Source organism: Lepisma saccharinum, chromosome 12 (genome assembly GCF_977018435.1).
Source record: "Lepisma saccharinum chromosome 12, izLepSacc3.1, whole genome shotgun sequence".
Taxonomy (NCBI): domain Eukaryota; kingdom Metazoa; phylum Arthropoda; class Insecta; order Zygentoma; family Lepismatidae; genus Lepisma; species Lepisma saccharinum.
In genome coordinates this window covers 29,627,567-29,647,034 of record NC_139240.1, presented here as the reverse complement: position 1 = coordinate 29,647,034, position 19,468 = coordinate 29,627,567, and the positions used below count along the sequence as shown (strand labels likewise).

Below are 19,468 nucleotides of genomic sequence, written 5' to 3'. Positions count from 1 at the left end.
TAAAAACTGTACGTCTGCACCCAATTAACCTACTGAGCCTAAAATGTCCTATTCATTGCTTCATTCCTCGTCATCACACTATATAGTTTTGTGATCACAAAATTCTATGATCTCTCAATTCATATTACTCTTTTCTGCTGTCAAGTTTGATGATATGAATGTATAAAGGTATCTGGAAATCAAAGAAAGCATGTTGATGTTCAAATTGGAAAGGACTTAGCCAAGAAATGAAATGCCAAAATTTCTTCCACAACTTGGTAAAAAGCACACTGAAGCAGTGTGTGCTGCTGTTGGACATTGTATGAAAATGGTAGTGTAAATCAGTATATTTGTTTTAACACTTTCTCTGCCAGAGTTTCACCAATTTTTTCTCCTGCGCCAAAGTGGTTATTGGAATTTATTTCGCAAATTCGTAAATTTCGCTTTTTTCCTGTAAAAAATAGAACAGCCAAAACACTTTTATGTGCACTCGACTCTCCACACCTTATCAGTTATGCCTTATGTGCATCACTGTTATACTCATGACCGACGGAACAATAGGAAAACCAAAGTCAAGCCACATGCTTTGGTCAAAAAGACAAACATGACAAGATTGGTGTGCACCAGTTTAGGACCAACGTAGCAGATAATGTGTTAACAATTCAGATTAAGGCTGCTCTGGATCCCTGGCCGATGCCAGCCATGCGGATTTCAAAAATTTCTCCCCCTTTGAAAAACCACAATGATATTCAAAGTTCTGAACAATTATATCTGCGCAGAATTTCTTGTAAAAAAAAAAAACACGTGATTTTTTGTGCAGCTTGCTTTTGCTGTTGTTGAGATATCTGATGAAAAAATTGGCTTATGTAGCCACGAAACTATTGTGGATACTTAGATGATCACAAAAGCGAACCGCATGAAGATTCAAATGAATGCTGTAGGAGGAATTTACAGATGTAATTTTTCAGAATTTGGAATATCATGGTGGTTTATCGAAAGTGGAGAACTTTTTTTTAAAAATGCCTGGCTGGCATCCGTCAAAGGTCCAGTGCATCCTTAAGAGGGGGGGTGGTTTCATTGCAAGTCAGTGTTAATTCCCATGATTACACCCTTAGGAATTTTGTTCCAATTGAAGAAGTGAGGGGTAACAGAAAAAAATAACCAGGGCCACTTAATAAATTAATTTCACAAATTTAACTACATTGTCAGAACCACTAACAGTACTTATTTCTGAACAATTTCACTACTTACAAGATGATTCGAGAACTTCTCTACTATAGTTTTCTTATCAGTTTCGGCCAAGCTTGTGACCAAACTGCAGTCCACAATGTTGCCAAAGTTATCATCATCTGTTTTTTCATCTTTTATGCTCTGGTAACACTCATCTTCAATGTCACCTGAAATTACATCTTTCAATATTGTGTCACTGTCGTCCAAATTTTCACACTTCACATGAACTGAACAATTTGCCACAGATAGGGCTAAAGAACACTCTTCTAAACCTAAAAGGGAGAGGCTGCTGTCTACTGCATGCACTCTGACATGTCTTACAAGGTTAGCTTTACATGTGAACGACTTGCGACAGTGTTCACATGAGAATGGACGTTCTCCACTGTGAGTTCTTTCGTGGATCACCAGGTTGCTTCTCTGCGAGAATGCCATCCCACAGTGTTCACAGTGAAATGGCCGTTCCCCACTGTGGGTCCGAAGATGACTGAGCAGATGTATCTTTTGAAAGAATGACAGTTTGCACACATCACATGAAAACATGCGTTCACCACTATGTGTCTTTACATGCGTTACGAGATTAGTTCGACATGAGAAGGACTTCCCGCACTGCTCACAAGAAAGTGGACGCTCTCCATTGTGAGTTCTGGCATGTTTCAAAAGATGGCAACTCTGTCGAAAAGACTTCCCACATTGACCACAAGTGAACGGCCTCTCCCCACTATGCCTCCTGAGATGGATAATGAGCGTACCCTTTTGAGTGAAGGTTTTCCCGCACTGCTTGCATGCGAAAGGACGTTCTCCGCTGTGGATCCGTAAATGTCTCACTAGATGTATTCTCTGGAAGAATGAGTTTCCGCAGTGTTCACAAGAATATGGTCTGTTCGCACTGTGAGAGCGTAAGTGGCTTACCAGGTGGCTTTTCTGTGAGAAAGACTTTCCACAAAAATTACATGGAAAAGGCTTCTCACCAGTATGCTTCCTCAAATGCACTATTAGGTTACTTCTTCGAGAAAAAGAATTTTCACAATGCTCGCAAAAAAATGACCGTTCCTCACTGTGTGTTTTCATGTGTCTTACCAGCACCCAGCTCTCCGGAAATGATTTGAAGCAGATGTCGCATGAAAATGGCCTGTCGTCATTGTGTCCTCTAATATGTCGTAGCAAGTCATCCCTCCGAGAAAAAGATTTTTCACACTGCTCACATGAAAATGGATATTTTGTGCTGTAGGCTATTAACTGCCTCAAAACATCTGGAAGTTTATTAATGGTGGTGCTATCCAAGCCTGCATCATCACACTCCATATTAGCTGTATGCAAGCAGCTGAAAAATAAAAAGAAAATAATGTGGCATTGATTTATGAACAATGAATAAAAAATGTTGATAGGTAGTTAACAAAAATATTGAAACAACAGGCATATAAAAAAAAAAAAAACTGTTGAGTTAACATTTCCTTTGCGGCAAATCTACAGGGAGGATTTTCTTCAGGTTTGCATGACGAGCAACAGCCATGCAACAACACTGCTGCCGCCAAGTCTGCTTATGCAGATGGTGACATTCTCATTCACCTTCTGCCAGCTGAGTAACATGTTTTGTTGTTCCCTTCTTCTTAAGGCTCGCTGGACCTTTGGCAGCCGTAAGGGCAAATTTTCATTTTCATTCGAAAAACCTCTTTGATATTGCAAAATATGAAAAATTACATTCCCATACAATTCCTTCTAGAGCATTGACGTGAATTTTCGTGTAGTTTGCTTTAGCTGTTATCTAGATATTATCAATAGTTTCGCGATTATGTAAGTATTAAACTATTGATAATATATACGATAACTGTTGAGTTAACATTTCCTTTGCGGCAAATCTACAGGGAGGATTTTCTTCAGGTTTGCATGACGAGCAACAGCCATGCAACAACACTGCTGCCGCCAAGTCTGCTTATGCAGATGGTGACATTCTCATTCACCTTCTGCCAGCTGAGTAACATGTTTTGTTGTTCCCTTCTTCTTAAGGCTCGCTGGACCTTTGGCAGCCGTAAGGGCAAATTTTCATTTTCATTCGAAAAACCTCTTTGATATTGCAAAATATGAAAAATTACATTCCCATACAATTCCTTCTAGAGCATTAACGTAAATTTTCGTGTAGTTTGCTTTCACTGTTATCTACATATTATCAATAGTTTCGCGATTATTTAAGTCTATTAAACTATTGATAATATATACGATATATAGATAACAGTGAAAACAAACTACACCAAAATTCACGTCAATACTCTAAAAAGAATTCTACGCAGATGTAATTTTTCATATTTTGGAATATCAAAAGGTTTTTCGAATGGAGAGGAAAATTTGAAAAAATTCACCCTTACAGCTGTCAAATGTCCAGTCGAGTCTTAATACATAGCAGGAGTGGGCTGTAGTAGCAGGAAGCAAGCTTCACACTGTTGAGCGCACCACTGATGCTTGGCATTAGTTAGATCGTCCCTCCCGTTGAGGAGGAGGTTGTTCAAACTTGGCTTTGTATTGGACACAGCCATCTCACACATGGCCACTTGCTGCAGGGACTGGACCCTCCAATGTGTAATGTCTGTGGTGTCATATTGGGTGTTCTTGAATGTGTCGATTTTGCTTCCTTCGGCAAGACTTTTAATCTTCCGAGCTGTTTATCATCACCTGTTTGGAGATGACAACAGCATTTTGGCAAATGTTTTTGGTTTGGCTTCTACGTCTATTATATATTGACATAAAATCAAGGAATATATGTAGTTGCAACTCTTGCCCTGGGCATTTTGGTTAGAGAAGGGACTGCTGAAGATTATAATTTTATTTCAGAATATATTATGCTCTGAATATTGTGATAATATTCATAAAATATTAATTTAGAAACTTTACTTTTCACAAACTGGAACCAACGTCCTTTTTCTTTTGTTATTCAATAAATATTTAATTTATTTGACATTAATTTCTTTGCCAGGGCACTTATTTTGTGCAAATTACGCCGATCTTAACTACATGTAAGCTTGATAATGAATACGTGCTGTTATATTTCTATTCCTATACCATCGTTTTACCTATTCGTGTGATCATAACAATATATTAATTAATTAATATACTTTAATCAGTATTCATTAATTTAATATAATTTTATTATTATTATTATAACTGAGACACTTAGTGTGTTTGTGTTTATATTGTGTTATAGTTGTGATGTGTTTGTGTTCGTCTTGTGTAGTAGTTGTGCTGTCTAATGTGTTTGTGTGTGTCTTGTGTAGTAGTTCCTCCATTCATATTGGGGGTTAGGCGTAGAGCTGACAACTTTGCACTGTAAAAAAATGTCAAGAAACAGCAATATAAGGCCATGGATGTTCCCAAGGTAAAATATTCCGGAGGTAAAATAGTCCCCCGTTCAGATCTCCGGGTGGGGACTACTTTGGGAGGTCCCTGGACTAAGGATAAGATCTACATCAGGAATAGGGATATTAAATTAGGCATGTGGAATGTTCTGAGCCTTTACCGGTCTCGGGCATTTCAGTGTACAGTTAATGAGATAGTTAAGTATAAATTAGATGTAGTAGCTGTCCAGGAAGTTAGGTGGCCAGGAGAAGGGAATTGTAAAACTAAAAATTATACTTTTTCTATGGTGGTAGTGAAAATCATAATTTTGGAACAGGCTTTTTCATAAATAATAGAATTATCTCGGCTCTTAAAACAGTAGAATTTATTAATGATACGATATCATATGCAGTTTTACAGGGTAGGTGGTGTAAAATTATTTTAATAAACATACATGCACCAACGGAAGATAAAGATGATAATACTAAAGATGATTTTTATACAGAGTTAGAACAGGTCTTTGATAAATTTTCTCAGTATGATATCAAAATTCTGTTAGGTGAATGTAATGCACAGATTGGCAAAGAAGAGACATTTAAACCCACGATTGGTAAAGAAAGTCTTCATGAATTAAGTAATGATAATGGTATAAGATTGATTACTTTTGCAACCTCAAAGAATTTAATTGTGAAAAGTACCACTTTTAAACATAAAGATATCCATAAATATACCTGGTCTTCTCCAGATGGTAAAACTCATAATCAGATAGATCATATTCTCATTGATAAGAGAAGGCATACTACAGGGTGTCCCACGAACGGCGCAACTGGGAATTAAGAGTGGCGTTACTTTGTAACCGAAACCTGTACATACATAAGTCATACGCCAAATGTTAGCCCTGTCCAAGTAGATATTTTTAAACATAGAAACAACAAACGGGGTGCAGTGTTGTTCATGCAGTGTTGCCAAATGTAATGTAAGTGTAAATTTATTTTTCCACAAAGCATGGAAAATTGCATGTCAAACATTTGTACGGAAATTTGGACGTCAATTTCCACCTTGGGTAGGTGGACTATTTCGCCATCTATAGTTCAGAGACAAAAACCGATCGTTTTCGCGTATAGCCAATCCTGAAATGCCTCGTAAAGGCGTACCGGTCCAAATGGGTGTTTTTAAAAAATTATGAGGTACAGTGGCAACACTGTTGATGTTTGAAGGCAACAAAAGGTGTGTTTAGTGATGGTCTATGACATGGAAATACTGGAAACAGGAAAAAAAGAAAATTTTCATTTTCAAGACCATCACTAAACACACCTTTTGTTGCCTTCAAACATCAACAGTGTTGCCACTGTACCTCATAATTTTTTTAAAACACCCATTTGGACCGGTACGCCTTTACGAGGCATTTCAGGATTGGCTATACGCGAAAACGATCGGTTTTCGTCTCTGAACTATAGATGGCGAAATAGTCCACCTACCCAAGGTGGAAATTGACGTCCAAATTTCCGTACGAATGTTTGACATGCAATTTTCCATGCTTTGTGGAAAAATAAATTTACACTTTCACTTACATTTGACAACACTGCATGAACAACACTGCACCCCGTTTGTTGTTTCTATGTTTAAAAATATCTACTTGGACAGGGCTAACATTTGGTGTATGACTTATGTATGTACAGGTTTCGGTTACAAAGTAATGCCACTCTTAATTCCCAGTTGCGCCGTTCATGGGACACCCTGTAGTATAATTGACGTTCGTACACATAGAGGTGCTGACTGTGCCAGTGACCATTATTTAGTAATTGCTAAATTAAGAGAAAGACTCTCAGTGATAAATCATAAGCAACAAAATCTAAAAGTTTTAAAATTTGATACAGGAAAGTTTACTGATGAAAGAATTAAGAAAGATTACCAAATTAAACTGTCAAATAGATTTGATATTTTGCAGGATTTAAATGATGATGAAAATATAAATGAAACAGATGTAAATAAGAATTGGGAGCACATACGTAATGCAATAGAATCAGCAGCTAAAGAAAGTATAGGATACCATAAACCGAGAAAGAATAAGCCATGGTTTGATAATGAATGTCATAATCTAATAGAAATAAGAAATCAGGCTAGACTTAGGTGGTTAAATAACTCTGATGATACAAATCTAAACAATTATAATAGAATAAAGCGAGAAGTTAACCACACGTTTAGAAGTAAAAAAAGAGATTACTTGAAAAGCAAAATTAACGAAAATGAAACAAACAGCAAAAATAAAAATATCAGAGATTTATATAAAGGTGTAAATGAGTTTAGAAAGGGATGGCAACCTAAAGTAAACTTGATAAAAGATCAAGATGGTGATTTTCTAGCTGACCCAAGGGATATTCTAAATAGATGGAAGAACTACTTTAATGACCTTTTAAATGTCCATGTAGGAGATAAATCAGAAGTAAATGAAGTCTACACAGCAGAACCTTTAGAATTTGACTAGAATTTGAATTTAAAATTTTGGGAGCGTCAGCACTTAGGCTATTTTGCTCCCGTCACATTATACGGGGACCAGCCCCTTACCATTACAAATAACAACTGTAACGTTGCATAACTAAAACTCTTAAAATGTTCTGACTTCTATTAAAAGCTGAGGCTGTAAACGGGCACTCAGCACACACAAGGACGAAAAACAGGACAACACACACAAAATTATACTGGCCATAGTGCCAGTCGCCAGAGCCTCGTTAGTCTTTAGTCCAGGGTGCACTACGTGGAAGTGAGGTTGACTTTTGGGCGCCTACGTGGAAGGTACCCCTTACACCCTCAGAACCTTTAGTTCCAGAACCTAACTTGACTGAAGTTAAAGATGCTAAAGAATAACAAAGCACCTGGCATTGATTTAATACCAGCTGAGTTAATTAAATATGGTGGAAATTCATTAATATGTCAAATTCATAAATTAATTTGTTTAATATGGAATAAAGAAGAAATCCCTCAACAGTGGAAAGAATCCATAATTATTCCTGTGTTTAAAAAAGGTGATAAAATGAACTGCAATAATTACCGTGCAATTTCTCTACTCTCAACAACATACAAAACATTGTCTAACATTCTTTTAACAAGACTAACCCCATATGCTAATGAAATTATAGGTGATTATCAATGTGGATTTAAACGTAACAGATCAAATTTTTCACATCAGACACACACTTGAAAAAAAGTGGGAATATAATCAAAATGTCCATCAGCTATTCATTGATTTCAAAAAAGCATATGATTCGGTCAAAAGATATAAATTATATAATATATTAGTCGAGTTTGGAATACCTAAGAATCTTGTTAGTATGATAAAAATATGCACCAGTGAAACAGAAAGTAAAATTCGTGTGGGTATTAATATGTCTGACAAATTTACAATTCATGATGGGTTAAAACAAGGAGATGCATTATCTCCATTGCTCTTTAATTTTGCCTTAGATTATGCTGTTAGGAAGGTAAAAGAAAGTAAAAAAGGACTAAAATGAAATGGTGTGACTCAGTTGTTAGCATATGCAGATGATGTAGACTTACTGGGGGATGATGTGAATACAATTAAGAATAATGCTAAAATATTTTTCAAAACTGCTGAAGAGATAGGTTTGGAAGTTAATGAAGAGAAAACTAAATATATGCTTACAGGCCGAAACCAAGTGTTAGGTAATAATCAAAATCTAATTATTGATAACAACTCGTTTGAACCAGTTTTCAAATTCAAATACTTATGAGTAATATTAACAAATGAAAATTATATTAAAGAGGAAATAAAAAGTAGGCTTAATTCAGGAAATGCATGTTACTTCTCTCTTCATAAACTTTTGTATTCTCATTTAATATCTAAGAAACTAAAAGTTAAAATATACAAAACAGTAATTTTGCCTGTAGTATTATATGGATGTGAAACTTGGTCCCTTACACTGAAAGAGGAACATAAATTAAGAGTATTTGAAAATAAGATCCTTAGGAAAATCTTTGGACCTAAAAGGGATGAGGAGACAGGTGAGTGGAGAAGGTTACATAATTTAGAACTACATAATTTGTATTCATGTCCAGATATTATTAGAATAGTTAAATCAAGAAGACTTAGGTGGGCAGGCCATGTGGCACGAATGGGAGAGGAAAGAGGAGTTTACAGGATTCTTGTTGGGAAACCTGATGGTAAGAGACCTGTAGGAATGCCAAGACGAAGATGGAGGGACAACTTTGAGATGGACCTAAGGGAAATCGGTAGGGATGGAAAAGAGTATATAGAACTTGCTCAAAATAGGGAAAGATGGAAGGCATGTGTTGCTGCAGCCATGAACCTTCGGGTTTAAGAAGGCTAGAGAGTTAGTTAGTTAGTCTACGTCTGTGGGGAGGTTATTGGTGTATTCTTGCCTTTTTAATGTATAGTGTTTGTCCTGTGCAAATCCCCTTGCAACCTTGCACTTTTTACATTTTCCAAGATACTTTTTACACCCTTTCTTTCTAACTCTTAAGAACTTCAGGTACCCCATATACAATGAAGGGTGCAAAATGGCCATATGTGCCAAGGCTCCCAAAAATTTTACTCGTTCATTCATTGATTCGTGCTACCCAGTATTATATTCTTAAAATTTGACCTGGTTTACCACACAATTCTTATGTATTGTATATATTCATTACATGTATACTCCATCTAAATTAATTAGATGTACTAAAAATACAATGCAATTTCTATGTTTTTCATAAAAACTTCCTTCTTACCTAAAATGGGACCCATTTTCCTGCACCAAGGAAAATTTTCCTTCATGTAAGCAACACTGCCTCTGCAAAGTGTGGCACAGAAAGCATGAATGAACAAGCAGTGTTCTCCTGCCAACACTGCAGCGGTGAACTGACCCTGTAGCCTGCATGGTTTTAAATAGCCACTCACTTCAGCTCCTACGTCCTCCCTGTGTACAACCAGGGAGGAAACCCGGCCATCAGAAGGGTGCAGTGGAGAACAATCAGTGGTGTACATAAACCACTATTTAAATGATTTACTTAAATTCTGGGTTTAGAAGCTTGTTTTAATAGTTAGCATAATATATTATGAGCTATTATCCATGTGTTAGAACAAAATGTGTGTAAAATATATGATAAAATTTGGTTTACTGGCGGTAAACTTGTAACATGGAGAATATGCCACTGGTGCTTCCATTTACTAGCACTTCTACAGAAACTTTTATCTCATTATAGTAGCCAACAGTAGAAATACATTGCAGTCAAGTGCAAAGCAATTTTTTTTGTTTGGAAGTGTACAATATGTTTGTATAAAATAAACAACGTTAAATTGTATTAAGTTTGTATGAGCCGTGGCAACTATTTTCTTTTTTCGCAAGAATGTAGGACCGGAACAATAATTTGAAATATAAAAATGGAAGATTTCCACATGTGGGAGGCATCAAATACCATACGCCTCATCAGGTGTAAATCCGAACATCTCATGTTTCACGGCAATGGCAATTTCCTCTTGGTCCGAAACCATCCTCTGTATAGTTGACAACATAGTGTGGATACTCTGGGGGACTACTTTGAGGGTTCATAGAGCACGTTGTTTGTGCCTCTTTTTTTTTTTACTGACAATGTAGCCTTGTGATCAGTGGAGTGCAATGCTATATCAGGTATGGAAACAGGTGTCTGCACTTGCCCCCCCCCCCCTCCCCAAAGGGTATCTTAATATAATACAGTAGACCAAGTAAAATTCAACCCTTATTGAAATGAACCAAATAAATATACAATACATATATTACAAATTGTCAGAAGTGACATACATGTTCTCCATGAGATTCACTGTAGGTAAAAGTACAGTGGGGTTTTTATTGTACTTCCATCGGATTTTTACATGTGGTACTCCTGCAAAGATTTCAAATAATTATCACCTCAAAACTGTAGTTTGTGAATATAATTACAATAATTTCAATATGAGAAAGAAAAAGTGGGGATTTTTGCAACATTTAAGGTTCCATGCTGTAATAACATAAACTCCTACTTTGAGAAAATTGTGTCGAGCAGAACTTTTCTCCTTTCGGAAAACTTAGAGAAAACTACCTGTTGTTAAGTTGTTCATTACTCATTCTAGGGGTTGGAAAATCCAAGGTGCCTGGAAATTTTCACCTAGTCCTGAATTTTCCATTTGTTAGTTTTTTTTTTCATTTTGAGTTTGCTTAACCCTTTCACTGCTACCGGCGAGTATACTCGTTCAAGGAATAATACACTCATATGCTACAGATGAGTATACTCGCCAAACTAGTTCGCTATTTTTAGATTGGCATCAGCACAATGCAGGTTCAAATTTGTTGATCACTGATAGCTATTGCCATCTTGGGAGGTACAAAGCAACTATGTTCATATATACTGAAACCTCTAAGCTCTGCTATGGGCGAGTATACTGGTCCTAAAGATTAGCCTATGTTTTTTGAGTTGTGGAATTGCCAATGTGAGTTTGTGAAACTTGTTGTTGATAACTACCGCCATCTATAGCGAGAACAGTCGTTGTTTTGTATACTTTGAGCATTATTGTTTGCAATGGCTTCTAGTCGCGCAAGTACGAGAAAAAAAAAATACCAATGGCTACATATCAACTGAACTTGATCAAGGAAATGTTAGAAGTATTCAATCATGAAAAGGAAAAACAGGGTCCCGGCAGGCTTTCTGATGATTCCCCACTTTGCCTTAAAAGACATTTTTCGACATTAGTTCCAGCTACAGAAAAGAAGAAAGACCCTACCAGAAAATGTCATGTGTGTGCCAATTCGACTATAGAACCCAAGAAGAGAAAAGAGTCTCGTTATATGTGGCAAAAATGTAATGTCGCACTTTGTGTAGTACCGTGCTTTGAAAAACTACTAACATTATTTGTGTATTGTTATGTGTATATTAGATAGATAAATGTTAATTTGTTTCTCAACAAATTTTAGCAGTGCTCCCTTTTATGATAGTTTCTTGTACATACATTTATAATAATATAGTGATTTCATATACAAAAAAAGTTCTTACAAAAATATATACACATTTATATAGTTACCTATGTGTATTTTGTGTGTAATTTTTTTGGTGATAAATAATAATATGTACAACTTTTTAGCAGTATTTGTTTGTTGAAACACTCTAAATCGTTAAAATTGAAAGGGAAAAATTAATTAAATTAAACTCTTAAAATGTAAAAAGTAGTTAGCACAGCATGGTATTACAATTGAGAAAGTCTGTAGCAGTTGAAGGGTTAAGGAAATTTCCAATGGTAAAGATAAAGTTCCCCATGCATATGAACAGTGCCATGAAGGCTATTTTGGAGGTGATGTGATCAGCTGCCTTTACCACCCAGGAGACGCCCTATCAGCTAGACCACCACAGCTCTAAGGAAATTTCCATTAACTTATTTTTAATGAGTACAATATGTGTTTTTTAATGTTAGTGTGTTTGCTGTATCATTTGCATCATTAAATCAGAAAAATAAACATGACATTATACATTTTTGCACTGTTGCTAGATGAATTCTAAATATGTGGCTATATGGTAGAGTCGGCCATATATTTGAATGCACAGACCTAAGCCCCGCGACAGGTTAAGTTTGCAGCAGGTTTTATGTATCCGTCCACTCTAGAGCAGCACTCAGCATCCCTGTGCCAGTCTCACCTTAACTGCTGAGCTGTTCATATCACAGTATTGCAGAGGAACTATTTTCTGCGTGCACATTTGGGTCCATATAAGCGAAAAGTTGCTGCAAGGTTAACCTGTCGCAGGGCTTAGTATAATTATTCATGCTGTTACCGATAGAACCTTCTTTGGGAAAGCCACTCCAGCGCAAAAATTAATTACTTTCAATCCAATCTTGTATTAATTAATAAATTAAATGCATTAAGATCACATTTCAAAATTTGTAGCTTCACATTAGTGGGATTCGTGGCTTTCTTGGATAGTATCCCCCTCCCAAAAAAAAAGGCTGGTGCCTGAATTATTTTAAGTTTTTTGTCCCCTGACTCATTCCTTGTGAAAGTAACTGTTACTTCAAAAGAATAATGGGGAAGGGGAGAATGCACACTCGTTAAAAATGTTTATACTCTTGGTTAAAACTACATTTACTAACTTTGCCTTTGAAATTTCAAACTGTTGCTCATTAATTTCTCTGGTCTCGCACGTGGATTCCTTTTCTCTCGAAGCTCTTCTGTCACAGTTACGAATCACAAAAGAGCGCAGTTCTGCATTAAGATTGTCTCCATTCTCTGCTGCGTCATTACTTGCCTCAACGGAACTTCCACTGTTCGATACTGACCAATTTAAGTGCTCCGTCACATTTGATTCACGGGTATGTTCTGTCGCATCATTAGAAGACACTCCTATTTCCTTCATACAACACTCCTCTTTCTTAATATCAAGAAGTTCAACAGCTTTGTTGTCCAGTAACACTGGCTGCTCTTCATGGCCAAGTTCTTCACTAAGAGCTCGCTCCAATTCGCTAGCAGGTTCACATTTTACAGAAATGAATTCAAAGGATTCTGTTTCTGTATTATGTGATGGAGAAGTTGAGGAGAAAAATTTGTTCTCACTCTTGCAATCTCCCATCCCAACTGCTGCTAGTTTCTTGCAGTTACAGCTGACGTGCAGTTCCTGCAGATTTCATCACATCTGTAATGCACAAACACAGAATTTAGTAAACTAATTATAGTAATTAACTATATGGGTAGTCAAATCTATAATTCACTTAAAGTAATGCAGTATTTTTATGACTTGGGCTGATACAGTAACGGAAAGCATCAGCTGGATTCTATTTACCGATATTTTTCCAGCATTTTGATTGGTTGCAGGGTCTACAAAAAAGTCATGGTACACTTTTGCAGTCTAATTATCCTGAAAGTTATGCAAAATTCCAAGCTCCATTGATTTTGTACCAATATTATGCAAAAAAATATTTTGTAATTACGTAACAGGTGTTCTAGTAATCTGATGTAATATTTTAAATATTTTTGAAGCAAAACTCTGGTAAATTGACACTTATACTTGGAGTGAAATACTCACCCACTAACATTAAGACGTTAACTGCCATATGAGTTTCATTTAACTCACACTAGTTTTAAGCAAGGGGCCTCATGAAGCATATTTGCCTCACACGTCTCTTTACCTTGAGAGCCTCGTGGTGCACTGGCAACTCACAGCATATAACATATGGCCCCGTGGACCAAATTTTGCAGATTGTTCGTCAAAATCTTACTTAGTGCTGCTGTTATTGTTGCAATTAATACGAACAATTTAAAAAGCATGGATCAAATGAATATGTACATTAACTTTTTTTATATTTATTATTGCTTTTAAATTTTACTTAAATCTGACAAGTAAACAAAAAAACATATTCCCTCACGAACTGTTTTCGTTTTCAAGTTTTTTTCTGATTGTGCGTTTGGCCTTAAATTTTTGCTGGCCAGCTTCGTGAACGATATCGGTACAATAGTATATGGCACAGCCTGGTAAATAAATAAAAGACTCAGTGCTCAGAAAAAAATAATAACAATGCCCAGGAAAAAACAATAGCCAAATATTGCTCACATGGTGTGCAGCGTAATAGTTGATTCGGTAAAAATCTGATATTCCCCGGACACCTATAACTTCTTTGTTTTGTCAATTTTTGAAATTTATACTTACCTATCTGCTTCGCGGAATATTCTTTAACGTGTATTCACGTTTTTTTGATCAAAGTAATTGCAATTTTTTTTTTAAAAAAACTGTTTTTGTAACTGAAGAACGTACGTTTCCGCAAATGGTTCGTGGGACTATGTGTCAATCGTTCGTGGGGCTATGCGAGAATGGTGTGTGGGGCTATTATATATATATATTTTTTTTTAAACCAATTTTTAACTATTGTAACCTATACGTGACCCTACCTAACCTATCCTTACCGGAAATGGTTTGTGGGGCTATGCATCAATGGTTGAATTTCCGCTATGAAACGTTCCCATATCACACAAAACACCTTTCAGATGTTAGACAATGCTATAGGAACTTATTACCGTAAGTAGTTTCTTCTGTAAAAATGAAGAAATCTGTCCGGGGAATATCAGATTAGTACCGTTGATTCTAGTTGCAAATGACTCGCACACATAAAATAATTAAAAATAACAATTTTTTCATCTAATCATCAAGAAACATATTGCTTTCAACGTTTTCATTATATTTTCGTAACAAAAAATTGTGGCCCCCAAGAAAAACAAATTCTACTGTGGCAGTCAATGGGTTAATAAATATTTGAAACAACCTGTAGCTAATTGTTACAATTTTCAAGCATGAGTATCAGTAAGAGTTGGTTCAAATGATATCAGCTCAGCCCTAAAATGTAATACACAACATACTACAGATAATTAGCAATAATAATATATGAATGTGTGCCTTGAAGATGTGTCCTCATAACAGACTTTATACTTAAATGAGCTTATATAATATATGAACTGGATGTTACTGACTGTAGGCTGAGCGATCTGCCTACATAGTGTTTTTTTCTAGTGATCTTTTCCAGTTCTGAGAAATGGCATAAAATAATTTTCCAATTTATTTCATAATTTATCTTTGGTGAATGGGAGGAGGGCATGTGGTATCTTCGTAAACTGATTTCTTGATTTAAAATAACGGTAATGGTTCCGATTGTTTTATGATTTTTTTCAAGTTCTCCTAGTAGAAAAACTCATTATCGTAGAATTTTGGAGATCATTGTCACACGAAATTTGAACCTTCCTTAAAATAATAAGCACTGTTTGGATTCGAAAAAAAGTTATTGATGTTTAAAAAAAAAAAAAAACCTTATGCAAGCATGCTTGCTTCTCCGTAAGGGCCAGTTCCGAAAGTGGCACGAAGTTAACGAGTTATGGTAACTGGCCGTCCCATAAGTGCTCTTGTGCGTTTCGTGAGGTTCGTTATGCTGTCGTAAAAGTAGCTTTCCGTGCAAGAACGAGATTCACCAAACACACAGGCCAGGAGACTGGTTTGTTTGGTGAGAATCACTTGCTGCTTGCAGACAACACGCGTGCATGATGGCTACAAACTGCACTAGTTCAGAAAATGTATTATAATTTTAACAGAGCAATATGAAGCTACATGCACAAGATGAGTGTGCCTTACCTGCTCTTACAATGTGATTAAAATGAGTAACAGAATCAGAAGTAGAGTTTATTTCTGCCAGAAGAACATCCCTTCCGCTGGATGCCATGTGGAAAGTTTCTCTAAACAAAACGCTCTGCCTGAGTTTTTGTCTAGAGCGTCCCATAAGCCTGTATCTTCCTTAAATTTGTTAGTTTTGTTAAGACCTTCGGAATGCACTCTAAGTATCGTAGACTAGTGGTAATGAATGTAGAAGTAAACCGGAACCTCAGTAGGATGCATTTAGGGACTTTTATCTTTATACTAAGAAAACCAAAGCTGACCTGCCTAACCTAACCACAAAAGCATATATTGAACAAAATCTTTAGTAATCGTTAAAACTCCACACTATGTGTTAACTGATGTAAATCGACATCGAACCATGTAAAAATTGCATTCGTAGCATGATGAAATCGCAATAAAACGAAAGGAACTTGGGCCAAAATAACTGTTGTATTATATATTTTCTTGGTATGTGGTTCTGATTTGGGCTAAAATTACTTATAGGTAACAGTTTCATGGATCGGACACACATTAAAATCGGATATTTTGTGTTTCGCATGGTTCGTACAATTTTGTATTGCGGAACATAGTTCAAGGTGCCATTATGCTTTTTACAACAACAAACAACAACAATTTTTCACATAGAGAGTAATTTCTTTGACTCCTTTTTCACTTCAATAACACAGAAGATGGCAGGCAAATCTTGACTACCGTAGTAGGCATGCAGTGTTTCCATTCACAGATAGCCCCACGAACCATTTCCGATAAGGTTAGGTTAGGTTTAGTTATGTTAGGCAAGCATAGTAAAAATAAAGGGGGGGGGGGGTGAAACAGTGACAGCGGGTTTCGTTATCAAACGTATGCAGCATCCGGTGGCTCCGGTACCCCTTTCTACACCCTCGATTTAAGGCACATTTCAAATATTTTCGTGAAAATATTTAGTTCCTCATAACGAACAGTGTTTGCAAATAGCGCGGAAGTTAATTTTTTACATCTACGTGCTACGAAACTTATGTTTTTTATGAAATTAAAATTCCTTGTGTAACGTCAAAAAGGTTTTTCAGAACTTCTATGATGGGGAATGATGGATTCATGTCACAGGCGCAAGTCTGAAGATTTTGGATCATTGATTCATGTCGCAGGCGCATGTGTGATTTTTTCTTTTTCTTCTTATGATTGACTTGTGCAATGGGAACATTTGCGATTGCGATATGTTATTTGTGTGATATATTGGCGGATTGGACATTTCAGACATTGGATTTCATTTATGAGACTTCAGAAATTGGAAATAATTATTTCTTTTTTGGCAAACTGCAGGCCGTAAAGGGGAGGGTTGTTTTTTCTAAATGACTAGTGGGATGGGATAATTTGCAACTTCTAATTTTTATGATGGGAAGGGAGTGGAGGTTGGTATTCTGTGGAAAAGGACAACAAGGACTTTCAACGTAGGAGTTACTTCATTTTTGGACTTACAAATTGAACTTCGACCCACAATTCAATACCTGGCCTTGGTAAAAAGAGGTAAGTTACCTTCTTAGGTTTAATTTTAGCCTTCATTTTTAGTATCTTCATGTGTCAATGCGGAAATTGTGAGAAAAAGTGTTGGGGTCAGGTGACTCCGGCCAATTTCTAACATGCCTTTAAAAGGGACTCTATAGATAAAGGCGGGGCCGCGGTAGTGGGCGGTAAGTCAATTACCCCAGGTGCGTAGCCCGGAATCGGTGGGAAATTTGGACTCAACAATTTCAAACGACAAAATCTCAACTTTAAATGGCTGTACAGTCGTAAATACTTCTTTCCGCGCTCCAGTTGTTTTTTATTCACAATTAGGATCACATAATCTTCATAATGAAAGAAAAAAAAATTGAAAATTCGAGGGTGTAGAATAGGGTACCTGACCCCATCCGGTTGTCGTAGGGCAAGCAAATTAAAGCAATGGCAATTGTGCGTCGGTGAGATATTTCGGTAAAAGACTAGTTTACATCCTTTTCCTAAGGAATACGTGTCAATTATCGTTGGAAAGGTTATTTTATAAGGAATTCAACAAAGTAAATCCCAAGGCGAGGAAAAATTTCCTGGAGGAGAAAATCGAGAAAAACCGATGTTGTCCGGATATGAGTGATCGAACGTACTGAGGACATTTTTCGATGATATTTCTCTTGAAAAATACATGATTTCCTGGTTAAATATATTCCATGATGAAAGAAAATACCTCGACGAACGTTGTAAACTTGGATAAACTCATTTCCATAAGTAGTTTCTTGTGTAAAATTGAAGAAATGTGTCTCCGATGTATGAAACTGTTACCGACTTATGTAAGAAAACGGACTTTATTGTGGAGGAAGACTAAAAAAAAATCGAACAAAACGCGATTTTTAGGTGGCCATTTAATGGTTATCCACAACAGTGTCGCAACTACAATTGCATTTCGAGGAAGCAGTTTTTTTCCTCCAGTGAAAATTTGGGTAAGAGTCTAGTTTACGTCCTTTTCCTAAGGAATACGTGTCATATATCGTTGGAAAGGTTATTTTATAAGGAATTCAACGAAGTAAATCCCAAGGCGAGGAAATGTTTCCTGGAGGGGAAAATCGAGAAAAACCGATGTTGTCCGGATATGCGTGATTGAACATACTGAGGACATTTTTCGATGATGAAGCACATATTTAGTGGTGAAATGAGTGCTAATGGAACCTAATCTAACAGGCCTAACCTAACCTCGTAGGCATACCGTTCCCGTGAATGGTTAGTGACAGGAAGTGTAAAAAGAAGAACTTACTTACTCTACGGATGCCGGAGCGCCGGCTGTCTGCTAGCACGGTTTTGTCAATGGGCAAGAAGGAGTGCGCAAGAAAGACGTAAACGGGTAAGAAGGAGTGGGCAAGAAGGACGTAAACTAGACTCTAGCCAAAATTTGTATTTGAAGTTCACTAACTCCATGAGTGTACTGCACTTTCCATTTTTTTTTCAGTCGACAAGTAATGCTAACCCTTTCTCTTTATTTTGTTCGAGAATATGGAGTTTCAAGTACCATAATTAATCTGCTACTGCATAGCTGAATGTTCTGGATGAAAGTTGCTTGCTTAAAATATGTATTGATCGAGATGACAAGTCATTTAAATTAAGGCAGAATACAGTCCTAATCATACCAATTGGCAAAAAAATCAGAGTGCAGTTTCAATTATGGAGAAATGTCTTTTTCCTAATTATTATCAATTGGTTGCCTGATAAAAACAGTGGATTTGTGAATAAAATTACAATTATTTCCATTTCTGCTCTTGCATTATCTGTTGTTTTGCTCTCAAGGTTTATACCAGAAAACAAAACTGGCGACTTGTTAATAACAAATGGTTCTACATTTTCACAGCAAAGTTCAATTAGACAATTAGTAAGTGTTAAATAATTACATTACAGGGGGTAAATGACATAACTCACCTACTTCATTATTGCAGTTGCAGACTACAGAAAAAGTATCGAATTGATGCAGTCGATATTCTTAAGATATGCGACTCATTTCGATAGCTTATCGAATTGTGCTGTGTTCGAAAAAAATGCGTTCCGAAAGTCATAACCAATCGAATGACTTTGGGTGCGTTCCGAAAGTCTTAAGGGCTTGCAATAGTGCATTGCTTGTGACATCCCTTGAAAAACATGTTATTTTGTTCATCGTTTCCATTCCAAACGTAGAAATACGTATATAGTATACGCTTTAAATTCTACCAGCGTTTCTCTGTCGTCTAAAACCAAGTATTGCCTACTAAACAAAAAGTTTGCGATTGTCCATAACCCAAGT

General features: G+C 36.5%; 1 protein-coding gene across 2 annotated transcripts; it reads right to left on the bottom strand.

Moving 5' to 3' along the window:
• Window positions 1–1,021: 1,021 nt before the first annotated feature.
• On the bottom strand, window positions 1,022–19,163 carry LOC145996416 (uncharacterized). Of its 2 annotated transcripts, none has more exons than XM_083132871.1 (3): window positions 19,115–19,163; window positions 12,641–13,179; window positions 1,022–2,530 (listed from the first exon to the last, which is right to left on the bottom strand). In XM_083132871.1, the coding sequence occupies exons 2-3, from the start codon at window positions 13,114–13,116 to the stop codon at window positions 1,204–1,206; spliced, it is 1,803 nt and encodes a 600-aa protein (XP_082988997.1). In that variant the 5' UTR covers window positions 13,117–13,179; window positions 19,115–19,163; the 3' UTR covers window positions 1,022–1,203. The 2 variants fall into 2 exon arrangements, with proteins under 2 accessions (XP_082988997.1, XP_082988996.1); XM_083132870.1 differs by having other exon boundaries at window positions 19,111–19,145.
• Window positions 19,164–19,468: the final 305 nt, after the last annotated feature.